General features: G+C 36.4%; 1 protein-coding gene across 2 annotated transcripts in view; it reads right to left on the reverse strand.

The window, feature by feature from the left end:
* GUCY1A2 (guanylate cyclase 1 soluble subunit alpha 2) overlaps nucleotides 1-23,654 on the reverse strand; it is a 405,388-nt gene that overhangs the window by 108,607 nt on the left and 273,127 nt on the right. For both annotated transcript variants that reach the window (XM_070473645.1, XM_070473646.1), the window contains exon 5: nucleotides 19,457-19,942. In XM_070473645.1, the coding sequence (XP_070329746.1) occupies nucleotides 19,457-19,942 (486 nt within the window). The remainder of the gene's footprint in view (nucleotides 1-19,456; nucleotides 19,943-23,654) is intronic.

Consider the following 23,654-nt stretch of genomic DNA (forward strand, 5'->3'; position numbering starts at 1 on the left):
GGAGACATGGATTCAGTCCCTGGGTTGGGAAGATCCCTTGGAGAAGGAAGTGGCAACCCACTCCAGTATTTTTGCCTGGGAAATTCCATGGACAGAGAAAAAGCCTGGCAGCCTATACATTATGAGGTTGCTAAAGTGTCAGCCATGACTTAGCAACTAAATAACTATGTTAGATATAGATGATAGACAGATAGATAGACAATTTTTTTTCTGGTCAAAATTTTGTTGTAAATCCTCAAGTTAGATGTGGCAACTGAAAATTTCTTTCTGCTACATAGTAGACTCTCCTGTAAGACCTTCAATAATATGGCTCTAATATCCTACCCTTATCCATCACTGTCATCCTAATTTATTCCATGCTTCAATTGATATGAATAACTCAATGTTCTCTGCAAACTTTCTGTACTCCCACCACCTATATTTATACCCAGTTATTTCTCTCCCTGGATCCACACATTCACTGTTTATAAAATAATTATTGAGCCTACGATTTTTTAGAAAAAGTTTCCCAGAGATTCCTGATTTATCAGAACTTTAAATGTGTCCCCAGTGAATAGTGAATGTCTGCTGTATTTTCAGTAAATACATAATTAGTGCTAAATCATGTTAGTTGATGTCACAAAAGTGAATAGCTTCAAGACTTACTACATGGCTGATTCATGTCAACGTATGGCAAAAACCACTACAATAGTGTAAAGTAATTAGCCTCCAACTAATAAAAATAAAAGAAAAAAAAAGAGTACAAAGCTACAGTAATTTGGACAATGTGGTATTAGCAAAAGAATACATAAATAGATAGGTGGAACAGAATAGAGTCCAGAAGCAGACCCCATAAATATAGTCCACTGACTTTGACAAAGGGGCAGAGGAAACACAATGGAGCAAAGAGAGTGTCTTTAATAAATTGTGCTGTAACAACTGGACATCCACAAACAAAAATATGAATCTAGACACCTATCAAAAAAAGTAACTCACAGTGGAGGGTAGATCTAAATGCAAAATAAAACGCTATGCAACTCCTAGAAGATAACATAAGAGAAAAACTAGATGACCTTGGCTATGGTGATTTTTTTTTTTTTGATAACGCCACCAAATATACAATCTATGAAAGAAAGAACTGATAAACTGGACTATATTAAAACTAAAAATTTCTGTCCTGAGAAAGATAATGTCAAAAGAATTAGAAGACACATCACAGGGAGAAAATATTTGGGAAAACATATCTGATAAAGGATTATTATCTAAAATATTTAAATAGCTCAACAATAAAGAAAAAAAATCCAGTGTAAAAATTAGTCTAAGACTGTAATACACACTTCACAGAGAAGATATATAAATTGCAAATAAACATATTAAAAGATGGTCCATATTATATATCATCAAAGTGAAAGTGAAGTCACTCAGTCATTCCAACTCTTTACAACTCTATCAACTATAGCCTGCCAGGCTCCACTGTCCATGGGATCTTCCAGGCAAGAATATTGGAGTGGGTTGCCATTATTTTCTCCAGGAGATCTTCTTGACCCAGGGATATATCATCAGGGAAATGCAAATTCAAACACAGTGAGATATCACTATAAACTTATTTGAATGATGAAAATCCCGAACACTGACTGTGTTGCTGGTAAGGATATGGAGCAACAGGAACTCAGTCATTGCTGGTAGAATTGCAAACGGGACAGCTTCTTTCCATTGGGAGAAATATCAATAACCTCAGATATGCAGATGACAGCACCCTTATTGCAGAAAGTGAAAAGGAACTAAACAGCCTTTTGATGAAGGTGAAAGAGGAGAGGGAAAAAGCTGGCTTAAAACTCAACATTCAGAAAACTTAAGATCATGACATCCAGTCCCATCACTTCATGGCAAATAGATGGGATAGCAATGGAAACAGTGACAGATTTTATTTTCTTGGGCTCCAAAGTCTCTGTGGATGGTGACTGCAGCCATGCAATTAAAAGATACTTGCTCCTTGGAAGAAAAGCTATGACAAACCTAGACAGTGTATTAAAAAGCAGAGACATTACTTTGCCAATAAAAGTCTGTCTAGTCAAAGCTATGATTTTTCCAGTAGTCATGTACAAATGTGAGAGTTGGACCATAAAGAGGGCCTCAGCACTGAAGAATTGATGCTTTTGAACTATGGTGTTGGAGAAGACTCTTGGACTGCAAGGAGATCAAAGTAGTCAATCCTGGAGGAAATCAACCCTGAATATTCATTGGAAGGACTGATATTAAAGCTGAAGTTCCAATACTCTGGCCACCTGATGCAAAGAGTCGACTCATTGGGAAAGACCCTGATACTGGGAAAGATTGAAGGCAGGAGGAGAAGGGGATGACAGAGGACAATATGGTTGGATGTCATCACTGACTCAATGGACATGAGTTTGAGCTAATCTGGGAGATGGTGAAGGACAGGAAGTCTGGAGTGCTGCAGTCCATGTGGCTGCAAGAAGTCTGACATGACTGAGTGACTAAGCAACAATAATAGCCTCTTTGGAAGACAGTTCGGTTCTTACACAACTATACAAATTCTTATGACACAATCTTTTCAGCAATCAGTATTTACCCAAAGGAGTTGAAAATATATATCTGTGCAAAAATTTACACATGGAAGCAAGTGAGATATCCTTTAGTAGGTGAATAAATAAACAAACTGGTACATTCAGACCATGGAACATTATTAAAGAAATGTTATTGAATAATGACAAGACAGAGGAATCTTAGATACATGATACTAAGTGGAACAAGTCAATCTGAAAGGTCTACACTTTATATGATTTCAATTATACAAATGATTTCAATTATACAACATTCTGCAAAAGACAGAATTATGGAGACAATAAAATTTGGTTGCTGGAGGTTGAGAGATGAATAGATGAAACACAGAGGATTTTCAGGGCCGTGGATATATTCTATACAGTACTATAATGATGGATACACATCATTATATATTTGCCCAACTCCATACCCGACTTGGTGATTATGACATGTCAATGGGTTCATCATTGGTCACTCATCATTCTAGTGAGTAATGTTGATAGTGTAGAAGGCTACGCATGTGTAAAGGTATAGGTATTATGGGAAGTCTCTGTAAAGCTAAAACTACCCTAAAAAATAAAACCTTTTTTTAAGTGAATAGTGTAGACAAATTAGCAAATCAAATGGAAATACTCCACTAAGAATTTGATTTTTTAAAAGATAATCAACTTCTGTAAATCCTACCATCCTCAGATTATCAATGTAAATCCTAGCTTTTATCCCCTCAAATTAAATATGGTTTTAAAAAATAAGATTTTTCCCAACCTATCTTTCATGAGTCAAACTTGTCACTTTCCTTAAAATCCATCCTCATGCCATATTTTTTTCTGAAAGTATTTACAATCCTTCAATAGGATGCCATCGTTGCTTCTTTTAGAACACCAATAAAGCTTGGTTTCTCCATCTCTTACTCTGCAGTCATTGTGTTCACACTTTCTCTAATATCATCCTGTCTAGACTGTTAAGCCTAATTTTGAAGGCAGAAACAATGCTTTAGTTATCTTCATTTTTAAAATATTTTTAATATTATTTTTTACTATCAAGACCCCTGTTTTCTTGTTTAGACCATTATATTTATTGGAGTATAATTGCTTTAGAAGGTTGTATTAGTTTCTGCTGTACGACAGGTGAATCAGCCATATGTATGCACATGCCCCCTTCTTGAATCTCCCTCCGGCCCACACCACCCCTCTAGGTCTTCACAGGGCAACGAGCTTAGCTCCCTATGCTACACAACAGCTTCCCGGTTAGTTCAGTTTAGTTCAGTTCAGTCGCTCAGTCGTGTCCAACTCTTTGCGACCCCATGGACTGCAGCACACCAGGCTTCCCTGTTCACATTAACTCCTGGAGTCTATTCAGACTCACATCCATTGATTCAGTGAGGCCATCCAACCATCTCATCCTCAGTCATCCCCTTCTCCTGCCCTCAATCTTTCCCAGCATCAGGGTCTTTTCAAATGAGTCAGCTCTTCGCATCAGGTGGCCAAAGTCTTAGAGTTTCAGCTTCAACATCAGTCTTTCCAATGAATATTCAGGACTGAATTCCTTTCAGATGGACTGGTTGGATCTTCTTGCAGGCCAAAGGACTCTCAAGAGTTCTCCAACACCACAGTTCAAAAGCATCAATTCTTTGGTGCTCAGCTTTCTTTATAGTCCAACTCTCACATCCATACATGGCTACTGGAACAACCATAGCCTTGATTAGATGGACTTTTGTTGGCAAAGTAATGTCTCTGCTTTTTAATATGCTGTCTAGGTTGGTCATAACTTTCCTTCCAAGGAGTAAGCATCTTTTAGTCTCATGGCTGCAGTCACAATCTGCAGTGATTTTGAAGCCCCCCAAAATAAAATCTGCCACTGTTTCTGTTTCCCAATCTATTTGCCAGGAAGTGATGGAACCGAATGCCTTGATCTTAGTTTTCTGAATGTTGAGTTTTAAGCCAACTTTTCACTCTCCTCTTTCACTTTCATCAAGAGGCTCTTTAGTTCTTTTTCAATTTCTGCCATAAGGGTGGTGTCATCTGAGTATCTGACGTTATTGATATTCTCCCAGGAATCTTGATTCCAGCTTATGCTTCATCTAGCCCAGCATTTCTCATGATGTATTCTGCACATAAGTTAAATAAGCAGAATGACAATATACAGCTTTGACGTACTCCTTTCCCCATTTGGAACCAGTGTGTTTTTCCATGTCCAGTTGTAACTGTTGCTTCCTAACCTGCATACCGATTTCTCAAGAGGCAGGTCAGGTGGTCTGATATTCTCATCTCATGAAGAATTTTTCAGTTTGTGGTGATCCACACAGTCAAAGGCTTTGGCATAGTCAATAAAGCAGAAATAGATATTTTTCTGGGACTCTCTTGCTTTCACCATGATTCAGCGGATGTTGGCAACTTGGACTCTGGTTCTTCTGCCTTGTCTAAAACCAGCTTGAACATCTGGAAGATCATTCACATATTGCTGAAGCCCGGCTTGCAGAATTTTGAGTATTACTTTAGTAGCGTGTGAGATGAGTGCAACTGTGTGGTACTTTGAGCAGTCATCTTTGGCACTACCTTTCTCTGGGATTGGAATGAAAATTGACGTTTCCAGTCCTGTGGCCACTTCTGAGTTTTCCAGATTGGCTGGCATACTGAATGCAGCACTTTCACAGCATCATCTTTTAGGATTTGAAATAGCTCAACTGGAATTTCATCACCTCTATTAGCTTTGTTCTTAGTGATGTTTCCTAAGACCCACTTGACTTCACATTCCAGGATGTCTGGCTCTAGGTAAGTGATCACACCATAGTGATTATCTGGGCCATTAAGATCTTTTTTGCATAGTTCTTCTGTGGATTCTTGCTACCTCTTCTTAATATCTTCTACTTCTGTTAGGTCCATACCATTTCTGTCCTTTATTGAGCCGGTCTTTGCATGAAATGTTCCCTTGGTATCTTTAGTTTTTTTGAAGAGATCTCTAGTCTTTCCCATTCTACTGTTTTTCTCTGCTTGTTTGCACTGATCACTGAGGAAGGCTTTCTTATCTCTCCTTGTTATTCTTTGGAACTCTGCATTCAAATGGGTATATCTTTCCTTTTCTCCTTTGCTTTTCACTTCTCTTCTTTTCACAGCTGTTTGTAAGGCCTCCTCAGATGGCCATTTTGCATTTCTTTTTCTTGGGGATGGTCTTGATCCCTGTCTCCTGTAGCTCCACCCATCAACAGAAAATTGGATTAAAGATTTACTGAGCACGGCCCCGCCCATCAGAACAAGACCTAGCTTCCCCCTCAGCAGCTTGCCACTAGCTATCTATTTTATGCATGGCGCTATATATATGTCCATGCCAATCTCCCAAATTGCCCCACAACCCTTCAAACCCTCTCTGTGTTCACATGTCTGTTCTCTATATCTGTGTCCCTATTCCTGCCCTGCAAATAAGTTCATCTGTACCGTTTTTCTAGATTAGTTATATTTTAAGTCCAATAGGGCCTAGCACCTTGCTAACATAGTAGACATATAGAGAATTATGATTGAGTCAAATTGCATTATAAATGCTTATAGGAAGAGCTAGGTCAATATAGACAATGTGCGAATTACCTTTACAAATCATAGTCATTGCTACATGGCTCTAAAACATTCAGTCAGTACAGTTAAGGCCTACATAATTCCAAAACAAGAATATATTCAGGTGACCAGGTGACTTGCATGAATGATGAAAGAGAAATACTTCCAATATTAAGTAGACAAAACTGACCACTTACTTCAGGGTTCCAGCACTGACTCTTGTACATGTCCAATCAGTCCAGGTAATGCTACCACCATCCTTCAACTGAATTATGACATTATCCTTACGCTCGACTGTTTCCCACCCACCCCTCCCATACTACTGTAAATGATTTCTTTTAAAGCAGATCTACTTGGGTCACTCTTGTATTCAAAATTCTTCGATGTCTTCACCTTGCTTTTATGACTAAGAACATAAACACTGAAATAGCTAAGATACCTATACATCCTACCTCCTACCTACTTCTATACATTTAGCTTGTCTTACTGATCTCTCTCTGTCATGGAACGCTGCCTTTTCACAGCGAAGGGACTTTCTTAACTCAGTGAAGCTATGAGCAATGCCATGCAAGGCCACCCAAGGCAGACAGGTCAAGTGGAGAGTTCTGACAAAACGTGGTTCACTGGAGGAGGAAATGGCAAGCCACTCCAGTAGTCTTGCCACCAGAAACCCATGAACAGTACAAAAAAGTAAAAAGATGCAGCAGATACAAAGATATAAAAGACACAAAAAGATACAAAAAGACAGCAACAGATGAGCCTCCAGGTTTGAACGTGTCCAATACTCTACTGGGGAAGAGTAGATCCAATGACTAATAACCCCAGAAAGAAGGAAGTGGTGGACCAAAGTGGAAATGATGCTCAGTTGTCAATGTGTCTGGTGGTGAAAGTAAAATTTGATGCTGTAAAGAACAATATTGCATAGGAACCTGGAATGTTAGGTCCATGAATGTGATCAAGCAGGAAATGGCAAGAGTGAACACCAGCATCCTAGGAATCAGTGACTAAAATGGATGGGAAGGGGCAAATTTAATTCAGACAACCATTATACATCTACTACTATGGGAAAGAACCCCTTAGAAGAAATGGAGGAGCCCTCATAGACAACAGAAGAGTCTGAATCCAGTACTTTGGTGCAGTCTTAAAAACGGCAGAATGATCTCAGTTCATTTCCAAGTGAAATCATTCAACATCACAGTAATCCAGTCTATGCAGCAACCAATGCTGAAGAAGCTAAATTTAACCTGCTCTATGCGATCTACAAGACCTTCCAGTGGTGGTGGTGGTTTAGTCACCAAGTTGTGTCTGAGTCTCATGACTCTATGGACTATAGCCCACCAGGCTCTTCTGCCCATTGGATTTTCCAGGCTGGAGTGGGTTACCATTTTCTTCTTTTCTTTTCCAGGGGATCATCCTGACCAAGGGATCCAAGCCAGGTCTCCTGCATTGCAGACAGATACTTTACCAACTGAGCCACTAGGACTTTCTAGAACTAACACCAAAAAAAAAAAAAAAAGAAGTCCTTTTCATCATAGAGGATTGGAATGCAAAAGTAGGGGGCAAGTTTGGACTTGGAATACTAATGAAGCAGGCAAAGGCTAATAGAATTTTGCCAAGAGAAAACACTGGTCATAGCAAACACCCTCTTCCAACAACACAAGAGGTGGACATCACCAGATGGTCACTAGCAAAATCAGACTGATTATATTCTTTGCAGCAAAGTTGAAGATACTCTTTGCTGTCAGCAAAAACAAGAACTGGAGCTGACTGTGGCTCAGATCATCATCTCCTTTTGGCAAAATTCTGGCTTAAACTAAAGAAAGTGGGGAAAACCATTAGGCCATTCAGGTAAACCTAAATTAATTCCCTTATGATTATACAGTACAAGTGACAAGTAGATTCAAGGGATTAGATCTTATAGACAGAGTGTCTGAAGAACAATGGACGGAGATTTGTAACATTGTACAGGAAATGGTGACCAAAACCATCCCCAAGAAAAAGAAATGCAACAAGGCAAAGGGTTGTCTGAGGAGATCTTACAAATAGCAGCAAGAAAAGAAGAGAAGTGAAAAAAGAGAAGAGAAGGAGAAAGGAAACAAATACCCATCTAAATGCAGAGTTCCAAACAATGGCAAGGAGAGGTAAGAAAACATTCTTAAGTGAACAATGCAAAGAAATAGAAGAAAACAATAGAATGGGAAAGACTAGAGATATCTTCAGAGAAGTAGAGACCAAGGGAACATTTCCTGAAAAGATGGGCTCAATAAAGGACAGAAACAGTATGGGCCTAACAGAAGCAGAAGAGGTTAAAAAGAGGTGGCAAGAATACACAGAAGAACTATACAAAATGGTCTTAATCACCTAGATAGCCACAATGGTGTGATCACTCATCTAGAGCCAGATATCCTGGAGTGTGAAATCAAGTGGGCCTTAGGAAACATTACCACCAATAAAGACAGTGGAAGTGATGGAATTCCAGATGAACTATTTAAAATACTAAAAGATGATGGTGTCAAGGTGCTGCAATCAATATGTCCAAGCAAATCTGGAAAACCCAGCAGTGGCCACAGGACTGGAAAATGTTATTTTTCATTCCAATTCTGAAGAAGAGCAATACCAAAGAATGTTCAAGCTACTGCACAACTGCACTCATTTCAGATGCTAGCAAGGTCATGCTTAAAATCCTTCAAGGTGGGTATCAACAGAATGTGAATTGAAATTCCAGATGTACAAGCTGGATTTAGAAAAAGCAGAGGAACCAGAGCTCAAATTGCCAACATCCGCTGGATCATAGAAAAAGCAAGGGAATTTCAGAAAATCATCTCCTGTTTCACTGAGTAAATGAAAGCCTTTGACTGTGTGGATCAAAACAAACTGTGGAAAACTCTTAAAGAGATGGGAATACCAGACCACTTTATCTACCTCCTGAGATCTGTATGCAGGTCAAGAAGCAACAGTTAGAATTGGATATGGAGCAAAAGACTGGTTCCAAATTGGGAAAGGAGTACATCAAAGCTGTGTACTGTCACCCTGCTTATTTAACTTATATACAGAGAACATTATGTGAAATGCCAGGCTGGATGAAGCTGAAGCTGGAGTCAAGATTGCTTGAGGAAATATCAATAACCTGAGATATGCAGATGACATTGTCCTAATGGAGAAAGTGAGGAGGAGCTAAAAAGCCTCTTGCTGAAGGTGAAAAATTGAAACAGCCGGCTTAAAATTCAACATTCAAAAAACTAAGATCATGGCATCCATTCCCATCACTTCATTGCAAACAGAAGGGGAGAAAGTGGAAGCAATGACAGATTTTATTTTCTTGGTCTCCAAAATCACTGTGGACAGTGACTTCAGCCATGAAAAGAAGCTTGCTCCTTGGAAAAACCTATGATAAACCTAGACAGCATATTAAAAATCAGATACATCACTTGTTGACAAAGGTCACAACTATGGTTTTCCTAGCAATCATGTACAAATGTGACAGTTGGACAATAGAGAAGGTCAAGCACGAAAGAATAGATGCTTTCGAACTGTGGTGCTGGAGAAGACTCTGGAGAGTCCCTTGGAAAGCTAGGATTTCAAGCCAATCCTAAAGGAAATAAACCTTGAATATTCATTATAAGGACTGATACTGAAGCCGAAGCTCCAATATTTTGTCCACCTGATGTGAAGCATTGACTCATTGGGAAAGACCCTGATGCTGGAAAAGACTGAAGGCAAAAGGAGAAGGCTGCAGCAGAGGATGAGGTATTTAGATAGCATCACCAACTCAGTGGAGATGAATCTGAGCAAAATTCCAGGACAGAAGAGCCTGGTGTGTTGCAGTCTGTGGGGTCACAAAGATTCACACACAATTCATTGACTGAACACCAACAACAAGACGTAATAGTGCATCTAAAATTATCACAAGATTGTTTTATCATTCATTTACTGTTTGGCAAAAAAATGTGACATAAATGGTATTTCTAAAGTCACTATATAACTACATGGTCCATTGGTTGGATAAGTGAAGCAATACTGAGTGACATATGCAGTACTTTGATGGTGAAATGAAAATTGTCCATGAATGGTGGGTGACCAGAAACACTGTTTAGCAACAAAAAAATGCAGAATGGAATGCCCTTCTCCAAGCAATACTTATCTCTTGGATAATGTGGTTTAAAGATCAGTCCTGGACAATGACATCTGTAACCCAGGTTTTGGGCTTACTCTTCCGCACAAGAGGAAGAGACCCCTTGGCTATGAGTTTAAGGGTTTTGAGGTTTTCTGAATAATGATCTAAAAGAGACTTCAGCTTCATATCAGCAGAAGCATTGCCATCAAACAACAGAGTCAGCATATCCTTTGCTGCTTTCTGGACTGGCATTAACTTTCTCCACGCTGGTGTAACTTTGGTCTGGCATTTTCTTCCAGTACAATCTTGTCTTATCCATATTAAAAACCTGCTTGGGTAAATACATACCTTAATCCATAATTTCTCAAAGCATTTCAAGAATTCCTGTGCAGTCACCATATCTGCACTTTCTTCTTTGCTACTTACTTTTAAATTGTGAAGTTTGGTTCAAGCCTTAAACCAATAAAGCCAGTCATGGCTGGCATTAAAAAATGTTCCCTCTGATTCTTTGCCATGTTTATGCTTCAAGTCTTCATAAAGACTATTAGCTTTCTCTTGAATCAGCATTAAGCTGAGTGGGACTCATTGCCGATGCTTATTCTGCATCTGAGAATTTTCTCTGCACTGAGAATTTTCTCCATCTGCTCCATCATTTTCAACATCACTGGCACAGCAGACTTCACATGTTCCATGATCTTGTTCTTTAGTATCATGCCAATGGTTCAACAATTCATGTTATAAGAATGAGTGATGTCTACCATCTTTTTGCCTCACTTCACTCTCTCAATTATTTCACTTGTGTTTCCATTGCTATTGCTTGGTTCTTCTTAGCAGTACCAGCTTTATCACCACTGCTATTACATTTGCTTTTACACTTCCAGATACCTTGGGTTTGAAGTAAAGATACTATCCTACCGTACTCTATCTACTACTGTCCAGTACAGTACACAAAAGCACAACCACTTGTAGAGGATGCCTGCTGGTACAATGTATGCCAGACACATGGACTAACTTACAGGACTGGACATGTGAACGCAAATTCCCATCTTTGAAAGCTCACAATTTGAAGATTCCTATGTAGGTGATGTACAATATCAGTGGACAGTTCCCAGGGAGGAATATACAGTGGGATATGCATGGAGACTAAACAAAATATCAGTGGGCCAACGATGAGGTCAAAAAGGAGATCAGAAAATACTTCAAGACAAATGACAATGAAAACACAACTGTACAAAATCTATGGACTTCAGCAAAAGCAGTCCTAAGAGGCAAATTCATAGCAATACGGGACTTCCTCAAAAACCAACCTAACCTACAATCCAAAGGATTATGAAAACAAAAACAATATTAATTCAGCAGAAATAAAAAAGTTCAGTGAGGAAACAAATAAAATGGGGGGAAAAAGCAGAAAAAATCAAGTAAAAAGTATAAAGAATAACAGAAATCACCCAATCAGAAAGCAGAGAGAAAGTTTAAAAAATGAAAGCAGCACATGAGACCTATGGGATAATATAAAGCATAGAATCTATATCTAGTAGGAATCCCAGAAAAAAGAAAAAGAAAATGGAACAAGAAATGACCCAAAGTTGGCTATCACCTATATACCAAAACCAGACAAAGATACTACTAAAAAAGAAAATATAGCCCAACATTTGAATATAGATGAAAAAATCCTCAACACAACATTAGCAAACCAAATACAATAACACATAAAAAGGATTATACACCATGATCAAACTCAATTCACTTCAGATCACAAGGGTGGCTAAACATATGCAAATCAATAAATGTAGTACACTGCATTAAGAAAAGACAAAAACCACAAGATAATCTCAATAGATATAGAAAAAGCATTTGATAAAATTCAGTATCCATTCATGATAAAAATTGTCACCAAAGTGGGTACTGAGGGAACATATCTCGGCATAATAAAAGTCATTTATGACAAACCCACAACCAAAAAAATACTCAACTTTGAAAAACTAGAAGCCTTCCTGCTATATTATGGAACAAAACGAAGATGCCATTCCCACCACTTCTATTCAATGTAGCGGTCGATGTCTTAGCCAGAGCAATCAGACAGGGAAAAGAAATAAAAGATACCAAATGTGAAGGGAAGAGGTAAAACTGTCATTATATGTAGATGACATGATACTCTATATAGAAAACCTGAAAGACTCCACACAGAATTTATTAGAACTGATAAATAATCAATGTATCATTATAAAAAGTTAATATACAGAAATATTTTGCATTTCTTTGCATTACAATGAAATATTGGGCTTCTCTGATAGCTCGGTTGGTAAAAAATCCACCTGAAATGTAGAAGACCCCGTTTGGATTCCTGCCTTGGGAAGACCTGCTGGAGAAGGGATAGGCTAGCCACTCTGGTATTCTTGGGCTTTCCCTGGTGACTCAGCTGGTAAAGAATCTGCCTGCAATGTGAGAGACACGGGTTCGATCCCTGGGTTGGGAAGATCCCCTGGAGAAGGGACCAGCTACCCACTCCAGTATTCTGGCGTGGAGAATTCCATGGACTGTATAGTCCATGGGATCGCAAAGATTCAGACATGACTGAGTGGCTTTCACTTTCACAAGAACATCAGAGAGAGAAAATTTTTTTAAATGCTTAAAATAAAATAAAAAATAAAATAGAATATCTGGGAGTAAACCTGGCCAAGGAAGTGAGAAACTGATATGCTGAGAACGATAAAACATATACAAAGGGAACTGAAGGTGACTCAAAGAAACGGAGAGATATCCAATACTCTTGGATTGGAAGACTTAACGTTATTAAAATGGCCATACTACCCAAAGAAATCTATAGATTTAAAGTGAACCTTATCAAATTACCCATGAAACTTTCACAAAACTATATCAAATAATCCTAAAATGCATATGCAACCATAAAAGAACCAAGATTGCCAAAACAATACTGAGGAAAAAGAACAAACCTGGATGAAAATCCTTCCAGACTCCAGACAATACTACAAAGTCACAGTAATCAAAACAATGTAACATAGGTACAAAAACAGATGGATCAATGGAACAGACTAGAGAACCTAGAAATAAACCCACTCAATTAGTCTTCAACAGAGGTTAGAAAATACAATGGAGAAAAGACAGTCTCTTCAACATGTGGTGTTGAGAAAACTGGGCAGGTACATGTAAATCAGTGAGGTTAGAACATTCTCTCATACTGTATAAAAAATAAATTCAAAATGGTTTAAAATTGTATATATAAGACATGATACCATAAAACTCCTAGAAATGAACATAGGAAAAATGCTCTTTGAGATAAATCATAGCAATATTTTCTTAGATCATTTTTCCAAGACAAAATAAATAGAAACAAAATAAACAAATGAGGCCTAATCAAACTTAAAAGGTTTTTTATAATAGAGGAAACCATAAACAAAACAAAAAGACAGTCTACAGATTGGGAGAAAATATTTGCAAGCAATGTGATTGACAAGGTCTTTATTTCCAAATAGATATATAGCTCATAGAACTAAATACATATATACATATATATATTGTATATATATAATACACATGCAGTATATCTATATATACACATATAAACAAACCAGTCAATAAATGCATAGAAGACCTAAATTGATTTCTCCAAAGAAGACATACAGATAACCTCAACATTGCTACTTCTTAGAGAAATGCAAACACTTATTAGAGAAATGAAATCAAAACTAAAATGAGGTTTTATCACCTTGTACCTGTAAAAATGGACATCATCATACAAATAATAACAGCTGGAGAGAGAGCAGAAAAAATAAAACCCTGCTACACTGCTGATGGGAATGTAAATTAGTGCAGCCACTATGGAAAACAGTCTGGAGGTTCCTTCAAAAACTAAAAATAGAGTTACCATATGATTCAGCAATCTCACTCCTGGACATATATCTGGAAGAGATAAGAACTCTAATTCAAAAAGCAATGGACTCCAATACTCAAGAAATGAAAGCTACCCAACTGTCCACCAACAGAGGAGTGGATAAAGAAAATTTGGCTTATATACACAATGGAATATTATCAGCCATCAAAAGAATGAAGTATTAATGCTACCATTTGTAGCAACATGGATGGAACTACAGATTGTCTTACTGAGTGAGGTGAATCAAAGACAAATAATATATGATATCACTTATATGTGGAATCTAAAATAATAATAGAAATGAACTTATTTACAAAACATAAATTGACTCACATACATATACATACTGCTGCTGCTAAGTTGGTTCAGTAGTGTCTGACTCTGTGTGACCCCATAGATGGCAGCCCACCAGGCTCCCCCGTCCCTGGGATTCTCAAGGCAAGAACATTCGAGTGGGTTGCCATTTCCTTCTCCAATGCATGAAAGTGAAAAGTGAAAGGGAAGTCGCTCAGTTGTGTCTGACTCTTCGCGACCCCATGGACTGCAGCCTACCAGGCTCCTCCATCCATGGGATTTTCTAGGTGCCATTGCCTTCTCCGATACATACTAGTAACAGAGAGAAACTAAAAACACCTGGCTTGGTTGATACATCCCTTTGCTGTGCAAACTATTTTAAGTTTAATCATTTCCTTATTTTTTGCTATTGTTTTCATTACTCTAGTTGCTGGATCTCAAAAAAAAGTATTGCTGAAATTTATGTCAAACAGTGTTCGATGCTTTTCTGTAGGAGGTTTATAGTATCCTGCCTTACATTTAAGAGCTTAATCCATTTTGAATTAACTTTTGTGTATGGTGTTAGAGAATGTTCTAATTTTATTCTCTTACTAGTAGCCGTCCAGCTTTCCCAGCACCACTTATTAAAGAGACTGCATTTTCTCTGTCATATATCCTTGCCTCCCTTGTCATAGATTCACTGACCAAAACTGTTGGAAAATGGGCTCTCTATTCTGTCCCACTGAGTGACTGTCTGTTTCTGTGCCAGTTATCATACTCTTTTGATGACTGAAGCTTTGGAGTATAGTCTGAAGTTAGGGAGCTCAATTCCCCCAGCTCTGTTTTTCTTTCTTAAGATTATTTTGGCACACTGAAGTCTTTTGTATCTCTTGACATGAATTTTAAAATCATTTGCTCCAGTTTTGTAAAAAATGTCATTGGCATTTTGACAGGGATTGCTTTAAATCTGTAGATTGCCTGGCATAGTACAGTCATTTTGACAATATTGATTCTCCCAACTCAAGAACATGATATACTTTTCTATTTCAGTTTCTTTCATCAGTTTTTGCTGAATGTGGGCCTTTTACCTCCTCAGGCAGATTTATTCCTAGGTATTTTATTCTTTTTGATGCAATCATAAATAGGATTACTTCTTTAATTTCTCTGATATTTAACTGTTAGTGTAGAGAAATGTAGCAGATTTATGTATATTAACTTTGTATAACTTTATCAAATTCATTGATGAACTCTAGTAGTTTTCTAGTGGCCTCTTTAGAATTTTCTATGTATAGTATCATATCATCTGCAGACAGTGAAAATTTTACTTCTTTTTCAATTTGGATTCCTTTTATTTCTTTTTCTTATATGACTGTTGTGGCCAGAACTTCCAAAAATGTAAAAAGTGGTGAGAGTGGACATCTTTGTCTTATCTTGACCTTAAAGGAAATACTTCCATATTTTCACCATTGAGGATGATGTATGATGTTAGATCTCGGGTTTTCCTATGTGGCACTTATCATGTTGAGGCATGTCCCCTCCTTGCTAATATACTGAACAGGGAGAGATATTTTCAGGTGATATGACCAATAAGGGGTTAATATCCAACATATATAAATATCTCATAAAGCTCAACATTAAAAATATTAGCAACTTGATAAAAATGGATGATCAACAAGCACATGAAAAGATGCTCGGTATTGCTAATCACCAGGGAAATGCAAATAAAAACCACAAGGAGATATGACTTCACAGAGGTCAGAATAGCTATCATTAAAAAGAAAACAAAATATAAAAGTTGGTGAGGATGCAGGGAAAGGGGATCTCTCTTACACTGTTAATGGGAAAATATTGATAAGCTGGTGCAGCCACTCTGCAGGTAAACTGGTACAGTAGTAGCCAATTTTGAGGTTTTTCAAAAAACTAAATATAGAATTACCATATGACCTAGGAATTTCACTCCTGGGTATATATCAGAAAGAAATAAAAAGACTAATACAGAAAGATTCATGAAGCCCCAAGTTCCTAGGAGCATTATTTATTGTTTATAATTGCCAAGGATGGAAGCAACCTAAGTGTCCAACAACAGATGAATGGATAAAGAAGATGTGTTTTATGTAGACAATAGAAGACTACTCAGTCATAAAAACAATCAAATTTTCCCATTTGCAATAACATGAATGGACTTAGCAGGCATTATTCCTAGTGAAATAAGTCAAGCAGAATAGAAAAATACTGTATGATATCACATATTCAATCTTAAAAATACAACAAATGTATGAATAAAACAGAAAAAAAGGAGACTTTTCATAGATATAAAGAATAAACTAGTGAACTAGTGGTTTATCAATAGGAAGAGTGAAGGGGAGGGGGCAAAATAGGATTGAGGGTAAAAAAGGGTTTCCTGTGGTATTACATAAAATCATGTGTATGAAAATTTTGAAAAATTGTAAAGCAGAATAGAATTTAAAGAATCTTACATCCAATTAAAAAAAAAAAACTTTAAAAACTGGCTCTGATATAATTTTACCCTAAAATTTATCACTAAAGTTTCATAAGAAAGTTCAGTTTAATATAATTTGTGAACCAAAATTGTTTGCTTTTTTTTTTACTTTTATATTTATTTTGGTACCCTCAGCAGTTATCACATTTCTTATCTCAAAACCAAACTTATATGTATATTTAAATCAGAGATTTTTATTTTTTTTACCATAGACAATATATCTATATTTTTCACACTCATTTAGTTGTACAGACTTAGGGCCACAAAAAAGATAACTACTTTATAGCTGAAGAAAAAGTGAAAGTGAGTGAAAGTTGCTCCGTTACCTCCGACTCTTGTGACCCCGTGGGCTATACAGTCCCTAGAATTCTCCAGCTGAAGGAAATGAGCATGGCAAGTCAATGCTTTAGAAGGGAGAGATTGTGGTTGCAGTGCTTGGTGCAGTAATGCACAATTCTGGGAATTCACTGGCTACCCAGGGATTAATACTGTGTGCTACTGCTGCTTCACGAGTTCAATCCCTGGTTGGGGAATTATGATCCTGCAAGTCAGGTGTCCCCCAAAATAAATAGTGTACAAAGGCTGAAGGAAAAATAGCGCTGGAAATTCAGGACAATCTGCTTTCTTTTCTGGCACTGACAGTAATAGATTCATTATGTCTCTATTTAGCATCAGACATTTGGCTACCTCTACCATAAAGTACATGAAAATAAAATATAAGAAAATTAAAGAAAATTTATAAAATCCTTATTTTATATAACAAAGCAAATCCCTCATACATACATCACACTGAATGCTTACTACTCAGAAGAGGCTTTCTAAAATATTTAACAGTGGCTATGTATCATGCATCAGTCACCTCTAGTGGCTCAACTGGTAAAGAATCAGCCTGCAGTGCAGGAGATCAGGGTTCAATCCGTGGGTTGGGAAGACCTCTTGAGGAAAGGTTTAATGAAACTAGTGAATATCTTTCCCTGAAGGAGATATACCTTAATGAAAACACCCTCTGGACCATAATATGAAACTAAAATGTAAAACAAGTTCTTTTTGAATCTGCTTATGTGAAGATCATATTATGAAGAGAAGTTTAGCTGATGTAAAAAAGAAAATAAAATCACTAGTTCAACTAGTTTGTTTTTACTCAAAGTAATGGCTGTCCTCCATATTAAAAAAAAATCATACATTATGCAGTCCATGCACAATGTAAAGTCACAGTTATACATTAGATGGATGGAAAGCTGAATCACTCAAAACACTGCTATAATTTTAATAAGAAATTAAAACCATAATTGTTCTAAATTATGACACATAACCCAATGTTCATTGCAGTACTATTTACAATAGCCAGAACATGGGAGCAACCTAGATGTCCATCCACAGATGAATGGAAAAGGAGTTGTGGTATATATGTATATGTGTATATATATATATATATATATATACACACACACACACAATGGAATATTAGTCATAAAAAGAAACAAATTTGAATCAATTCTAGTGAGGTGGATGAAACCAGAGCCTTTTATACAGAGTGATGTAAGTCAGAAAAATAAAAACAAATATCATATATTAACACATATATATGGGATCAGAAAAATGGTACTGATGAACCTATTTGCAGGGCAGAAATAGAGACTCTATAAACATAGAGAACAAACACCTGGACACAGAGCGGGAAGGAGAGGGTGGGGCAAACTGAGAGAGCAGCACTGAAGTACATACATTATATAAAAAATAGAGAGCTAATGAGAAGCTGCTGTTAACACAGGGAGCTGAAGCTAGTGCTCTGGGGCAACCTAGAGGGGTGGGATGGAATGGGAAGTGGGAGGGAGATTCCAAGAGGGAGGGAACATATGCATACTATGGCTGATTCATGCTGATATATGGCAGAAACCAACATAACATTGTAGGGCAATTATCTGCCATTTAAAACTAAAGAAAAAGAAATTAACGAATAGTTCACCAAATCAGGCTAACAGACGGTGACCTGTACACATTTTCAAAACTCTTCCATCAAGTAACATGGAAAATTAAGGTGCTTCTACTAAAAATCATTGGTTATTTGGACAATAACTAGAACATTTACATGCATTTTTTTCAGAATGAAAAGGATCTCAATTAATTCTCAAAGAAGTAGATAATACTGATTAACTGTGATTTAGTTAATAATAATGCAATGATAATGCACTGATAATGATAATGCAATGCATGTTTTAACATAAATTGCTGTTTCGTTTTAACTATCAATATAAAATTTTTAGTTTATATTGTAATCCTACTTTTTAAGGAAAACTAATTATGTGGTTAAAAGTTGCCTATATTTCGGCAAGTTTATTTTATCTTTTTGATAATAATGAATTTAGAAGACTAGTTCCATAGAATTTTTCCTTTCTGACAAATATATAAATCAACTCATAGCGAAAATTCATTCAAAGATAAGAAATACTTGTATTCTGAATATTTCTAAATGAAAATTATCCATCACTTATTCTTGTTTAAATAGAAAAAAATATTGTATGCTTATAATTTAATTAAGATCATAATTTACCACTAAAAATTCTTTTATATACATAACCAAACCCCATTACCTTATAAATATCCAAAAATCCACACTGGTGGTCGAATCTTGTGTACAGTTCATTCAGCATGCTGATGACCTGCATGGGGGTACACTGGGCACATATGGCCGTGAAGCCAACGATGTCTGAAAACAGCATGGTGACATCATCAAACTTCCTGGCCTGCACTTGCTGCCCTTGCCACAGTTGCTGGGCTACATCACCAGGGAAAATGGAATACAGAAGATCCACTGTTTTCTTTTTCTCTTCTTCCAGGGCCTGGTGAGTTCTTTCCAAAGTTGCTTTTAACTTATCCATCCTCTTCTTCAGCCCATCCTGGGCCTTTGCCTGCTCGCCAACCAAGATGACATCTCGAGTAGCATCATGGATGGGGATGTCCGAGAGATGTAGCCCTCGTCCCATGAGTTCATCCAACTTGTCCACACATGGAGAACCCAAGAACAAAATGGAATTTGATTCCGAGACATGGATCATTTGTCCTTTAACTTCCATCACCTGCAAAATCAACATGGAATTTTAGTCAGCACTCTTCACATAGTAGGTTCACAAAAATTAATCTATTATCAGATGGAGAAGAAGAATAAGAAATTAGCCTTACAGACTTTTTCCATGAAGGCAAATCTAAATGTGATTTGGGGCCAATGTAAGTTATGATTCTAAATAGAAATATTTGTTATTGTTTCCCACTTGGCCACTTTCTTAAGACAATGATCAAATGGAAAGAGAGATCAATGAGAATTGAAACAGAAGACCATTTTCATTTACAATGAAACTGTACCCAGGTGCATCACAAAACTGGTTCACCAGCCAGTTCAAAAACTTTCAACCTGCTTAGTAATATTAGAAAATGGATAATTACACCTGTCAAAATACTAGATTTAATTGTCATTAAAATAAAACTCAGAAACTAAGTCCAGGAGACTAGATGAATCCAAATAATTGTTTAGTCTTATATAAGTCATTTTTTTTCACCTGTTGTAGTCCTATTAAAGTATATTGGTTCTTGCACTGACTAGATTAGTTGACAATTCATTTGGTCTTAAAAATAAAAATTTAAGCTAGATTTCATTAAGTATTAGCAGAAAATGACTACCAATTAACTAGCATATTCAATATAAGCTAAAAGTAGCCCCCTTCCCCAAGTCAGGATAGTATTAAAGAAACCCAGTTAGTAAGATAAAAAATTTGAATATATAGTAATTTAAATCTATCCCTCCCTTCTGTGTTTTTTGGAGAATTTGGAGAATTGATGTTTAATGAAAATCTTCATGAACACTGGCTCATGCTATCTTAGCTTAACGCCCTAAGGAACACTAAGAGCAGATGAATACCAGCAGGAAAGGAAGGTGGCCTTAGGCTATATTTGTCCAAATATACTTACTTGGGTTAAGATAGGATATTTCAGCACATCTCAAGAGGAAGCTAGTTGTAATTACCTGAAGAGAGTGCTAAGTGCTAAATTGCTTCAGTCCTTGTCTGACTCTTTGCAACCCCATGGACTGTAGCCTGCCAGGCTCCTCTGTCCTCTGTCCTGGAGTGGGTTGCTACTTCCTCCTCCAGGGGATCTTTCAGACCCAGGGATCAAACTGATGTCTCACGTCTCCTGCACTGGCAGGTAGGTTCTTTACCACAAGCGCCACCTGGGAAGCCCTGAAGAAGACTGCCTACAAATTGACCAACTGAGATTGTGTATCAGTTTTATTTATGTCACTTTCCACAATTGCAGGAATGTGCTCAATAAATTTATTTATTTTTTAAATCTTCATAGCATGAAGTAGTTAGGTTAGTTGATGAAATTGGAGGCATAGAACAAACATGGGTAAAACTACAGAGATTTTGACTTCTAAGCCTGAAAATATTTTACTTTTTTCCCCCTGCACCATTTACCAAGATCTAGTCTATATAAGGAAAAAATGAATCCTTGTTTCATATCATAAATTTTATGAAACAAAACGTTCATTTTATATACAAAGTCTGCTAATGTTTAGTATTTCATCATTTTATACATAATTTATTCATTGAAGTGTTTATTGAGTGTTTTCTATTTATCAATACTGCCCTGGCTGATAACCATAAAAAGATAATACAAGGTTCCCCTTTTAAAAGATATCACACTATGGAAATGAGAGACACAACAATATAGCCCATAGAATAGAATGAAGAAACACTTCAATTCCCTATTTAAGATGGGCTATCAAAAGACTGCAGGCTATTGTTTGAATACAAAGAAAGCAGTTGTCCTAAAAAGTATTTCCAGATTATTTCATATATGCTGGGTATGCTTTTTGGGGGGGTTGTTAATGATATGTATTTGTTATACTAATAGAAGTCCAATAAAGAAGATACATGAAATGTACAACCTCATAGCTTGAAAATTAGTACAATCATTTTTTTTTTTCTTAAGATTTAAGGTAAAATCAAACCTCTGATGCTCATATAGTTAGACCTCCATCTGGTCTCTTTCTCCTCACATTTCTTTCTAATTATTTTCTTTTTCTTCTACATCTTGCTTTTTTCTGCCTTCTTCCCTTTGTTCTTTGGACTTACTCTTTTGTTTTCTTTTTCAACATCCTATCTTCATTTACTCTTTATCTCTCTTGCTTGCCTGGCTTTCTTTGTCATCACTGGTTACTTCATTTTCTTGTTGGTTCTTCATTTTTGTTTCTCTTTTTTTCCCTATGTATTAACCTTCACATTTCCTATTATAAATTGACCTTTTTCTTTTCTGCCTTTGCTTCCACCTCTTTTTGTTTCAAATATCAATCAGTATATGTATATAGGCATAAATAATATTATATTATTTGCTATACGTAAAAAATATTTTTTTCTTTAACTTACAAAGAAGTTAAATGGAATATGTTATATTCCATCTCAAAAAACCCATAAATATATTCCTGACATTTATATGACATAGTTCATTTTTTTGAAATTTCTGACAGAATAAAATAATTTCTTTTTAAAATTAATTAATTTATTTTAATTGAAGTATAATTACTTTATAATATTATGATGGTTTTAAAAATATATTAGGACTTCACTGGTGGCTTGGATGGCAAAGCTGGTAAAACCCTATTCAATGCTGTGAATCCTGGCAGTTGACTAAGCAGAATTAAGGAGATTAGTGTAGAGAAGGAACTTTCTATGAAGAGCTGCAGAATCTAGTTTTTATACAGAGGACTGAAATTTTTACACAGAGGATTGTTCCCAATAGATGTATCTGTAACAATGGAAAATATGGTTAGTGGGACTAAAGAGTGACATTTTAAATTGTATTTGATTTTCATTAATTTAAATTAAAATACCTATAGCCACACCTGGCTAATGGACTAAACAGCATAGCTCTGAAGTAAAATTTGTGACTCCAATATTCGATTCATCATTTGGTAAAAGTATTATCTCTCATTTGTTTGTGGGCAAGAAACTATTTAATACTTGGATCACATGTTTTTTTCTTTTAACAATGCCATAGAAAGTTTAAGAAAATATTAAGTATAAGAACTTTACTCAGTTCTAAAGATGGAGTTGAGGTTAAGACAGTTATGGTCTCTGCCCTCTGCCCTCATGGAGCATATATTCTAACAAAGGGGAAGATATATATATATATATGTGTGTGTGTATATATATATATATAAAATATAATATATATATATTATATAATATATATTAAAAAGGGGGAAGATATATATATAATAACAAAGGCAAAGATATATTATATATAATAAATATAATGTATATTAAAAGGGGAAGATATATATATTATATATATATTAAAAAAAGAAATAACAGGTTATGGAGGGTTGTGGGACCCTCTTGCTGTAGAACAATTAAATACTTATTTTAAAAAATACTTATGAGTCATCTCTTAAGAGGCAGAGGTTTCCATATACATGGACTAGCAAAAGGAACAAACAAATTAAAACAAGGCAAACAAACAAAAACTGAAACCTTGATCTGAACCCCCAACAGGAGCAGAGAGAAACAAGGTTGTCCTGAGAGTCATGTGGAAAGGATACTTTTATTGGAATTCTGAGACTTGGAACATTTGTAAGATTAGAGAGCCTAGTCAGAGATTCGTGACTTGAAGATCCATCCTCAGAGAGAATTAGAGAGGTCTTCAGTCAACTGACACCTAAAATTTCCCCATCTTAGGCTCTCAAGATTCTTGATATGATTAAACTCAAGTTATGAACAAAAGCAAATAATGAAC

Source organism: Odocoileus virginianus, chromosome 10 (assembly GCF_023699985.2).
Source record: "Odocoileus virginianus isolate 20LAN1187 ecotype Illinois chromosome 10, Ovbor_1.2, whole genome shotgun sequence".
In the NCBI taxonomy this organism is placed as follows: domain Eukaryota; kingdom Metazoa; phylum Chordata; class Mammalia; order Artiodactyla; family Cervidae; genus Odocoileus; species Odocoileus virginianus.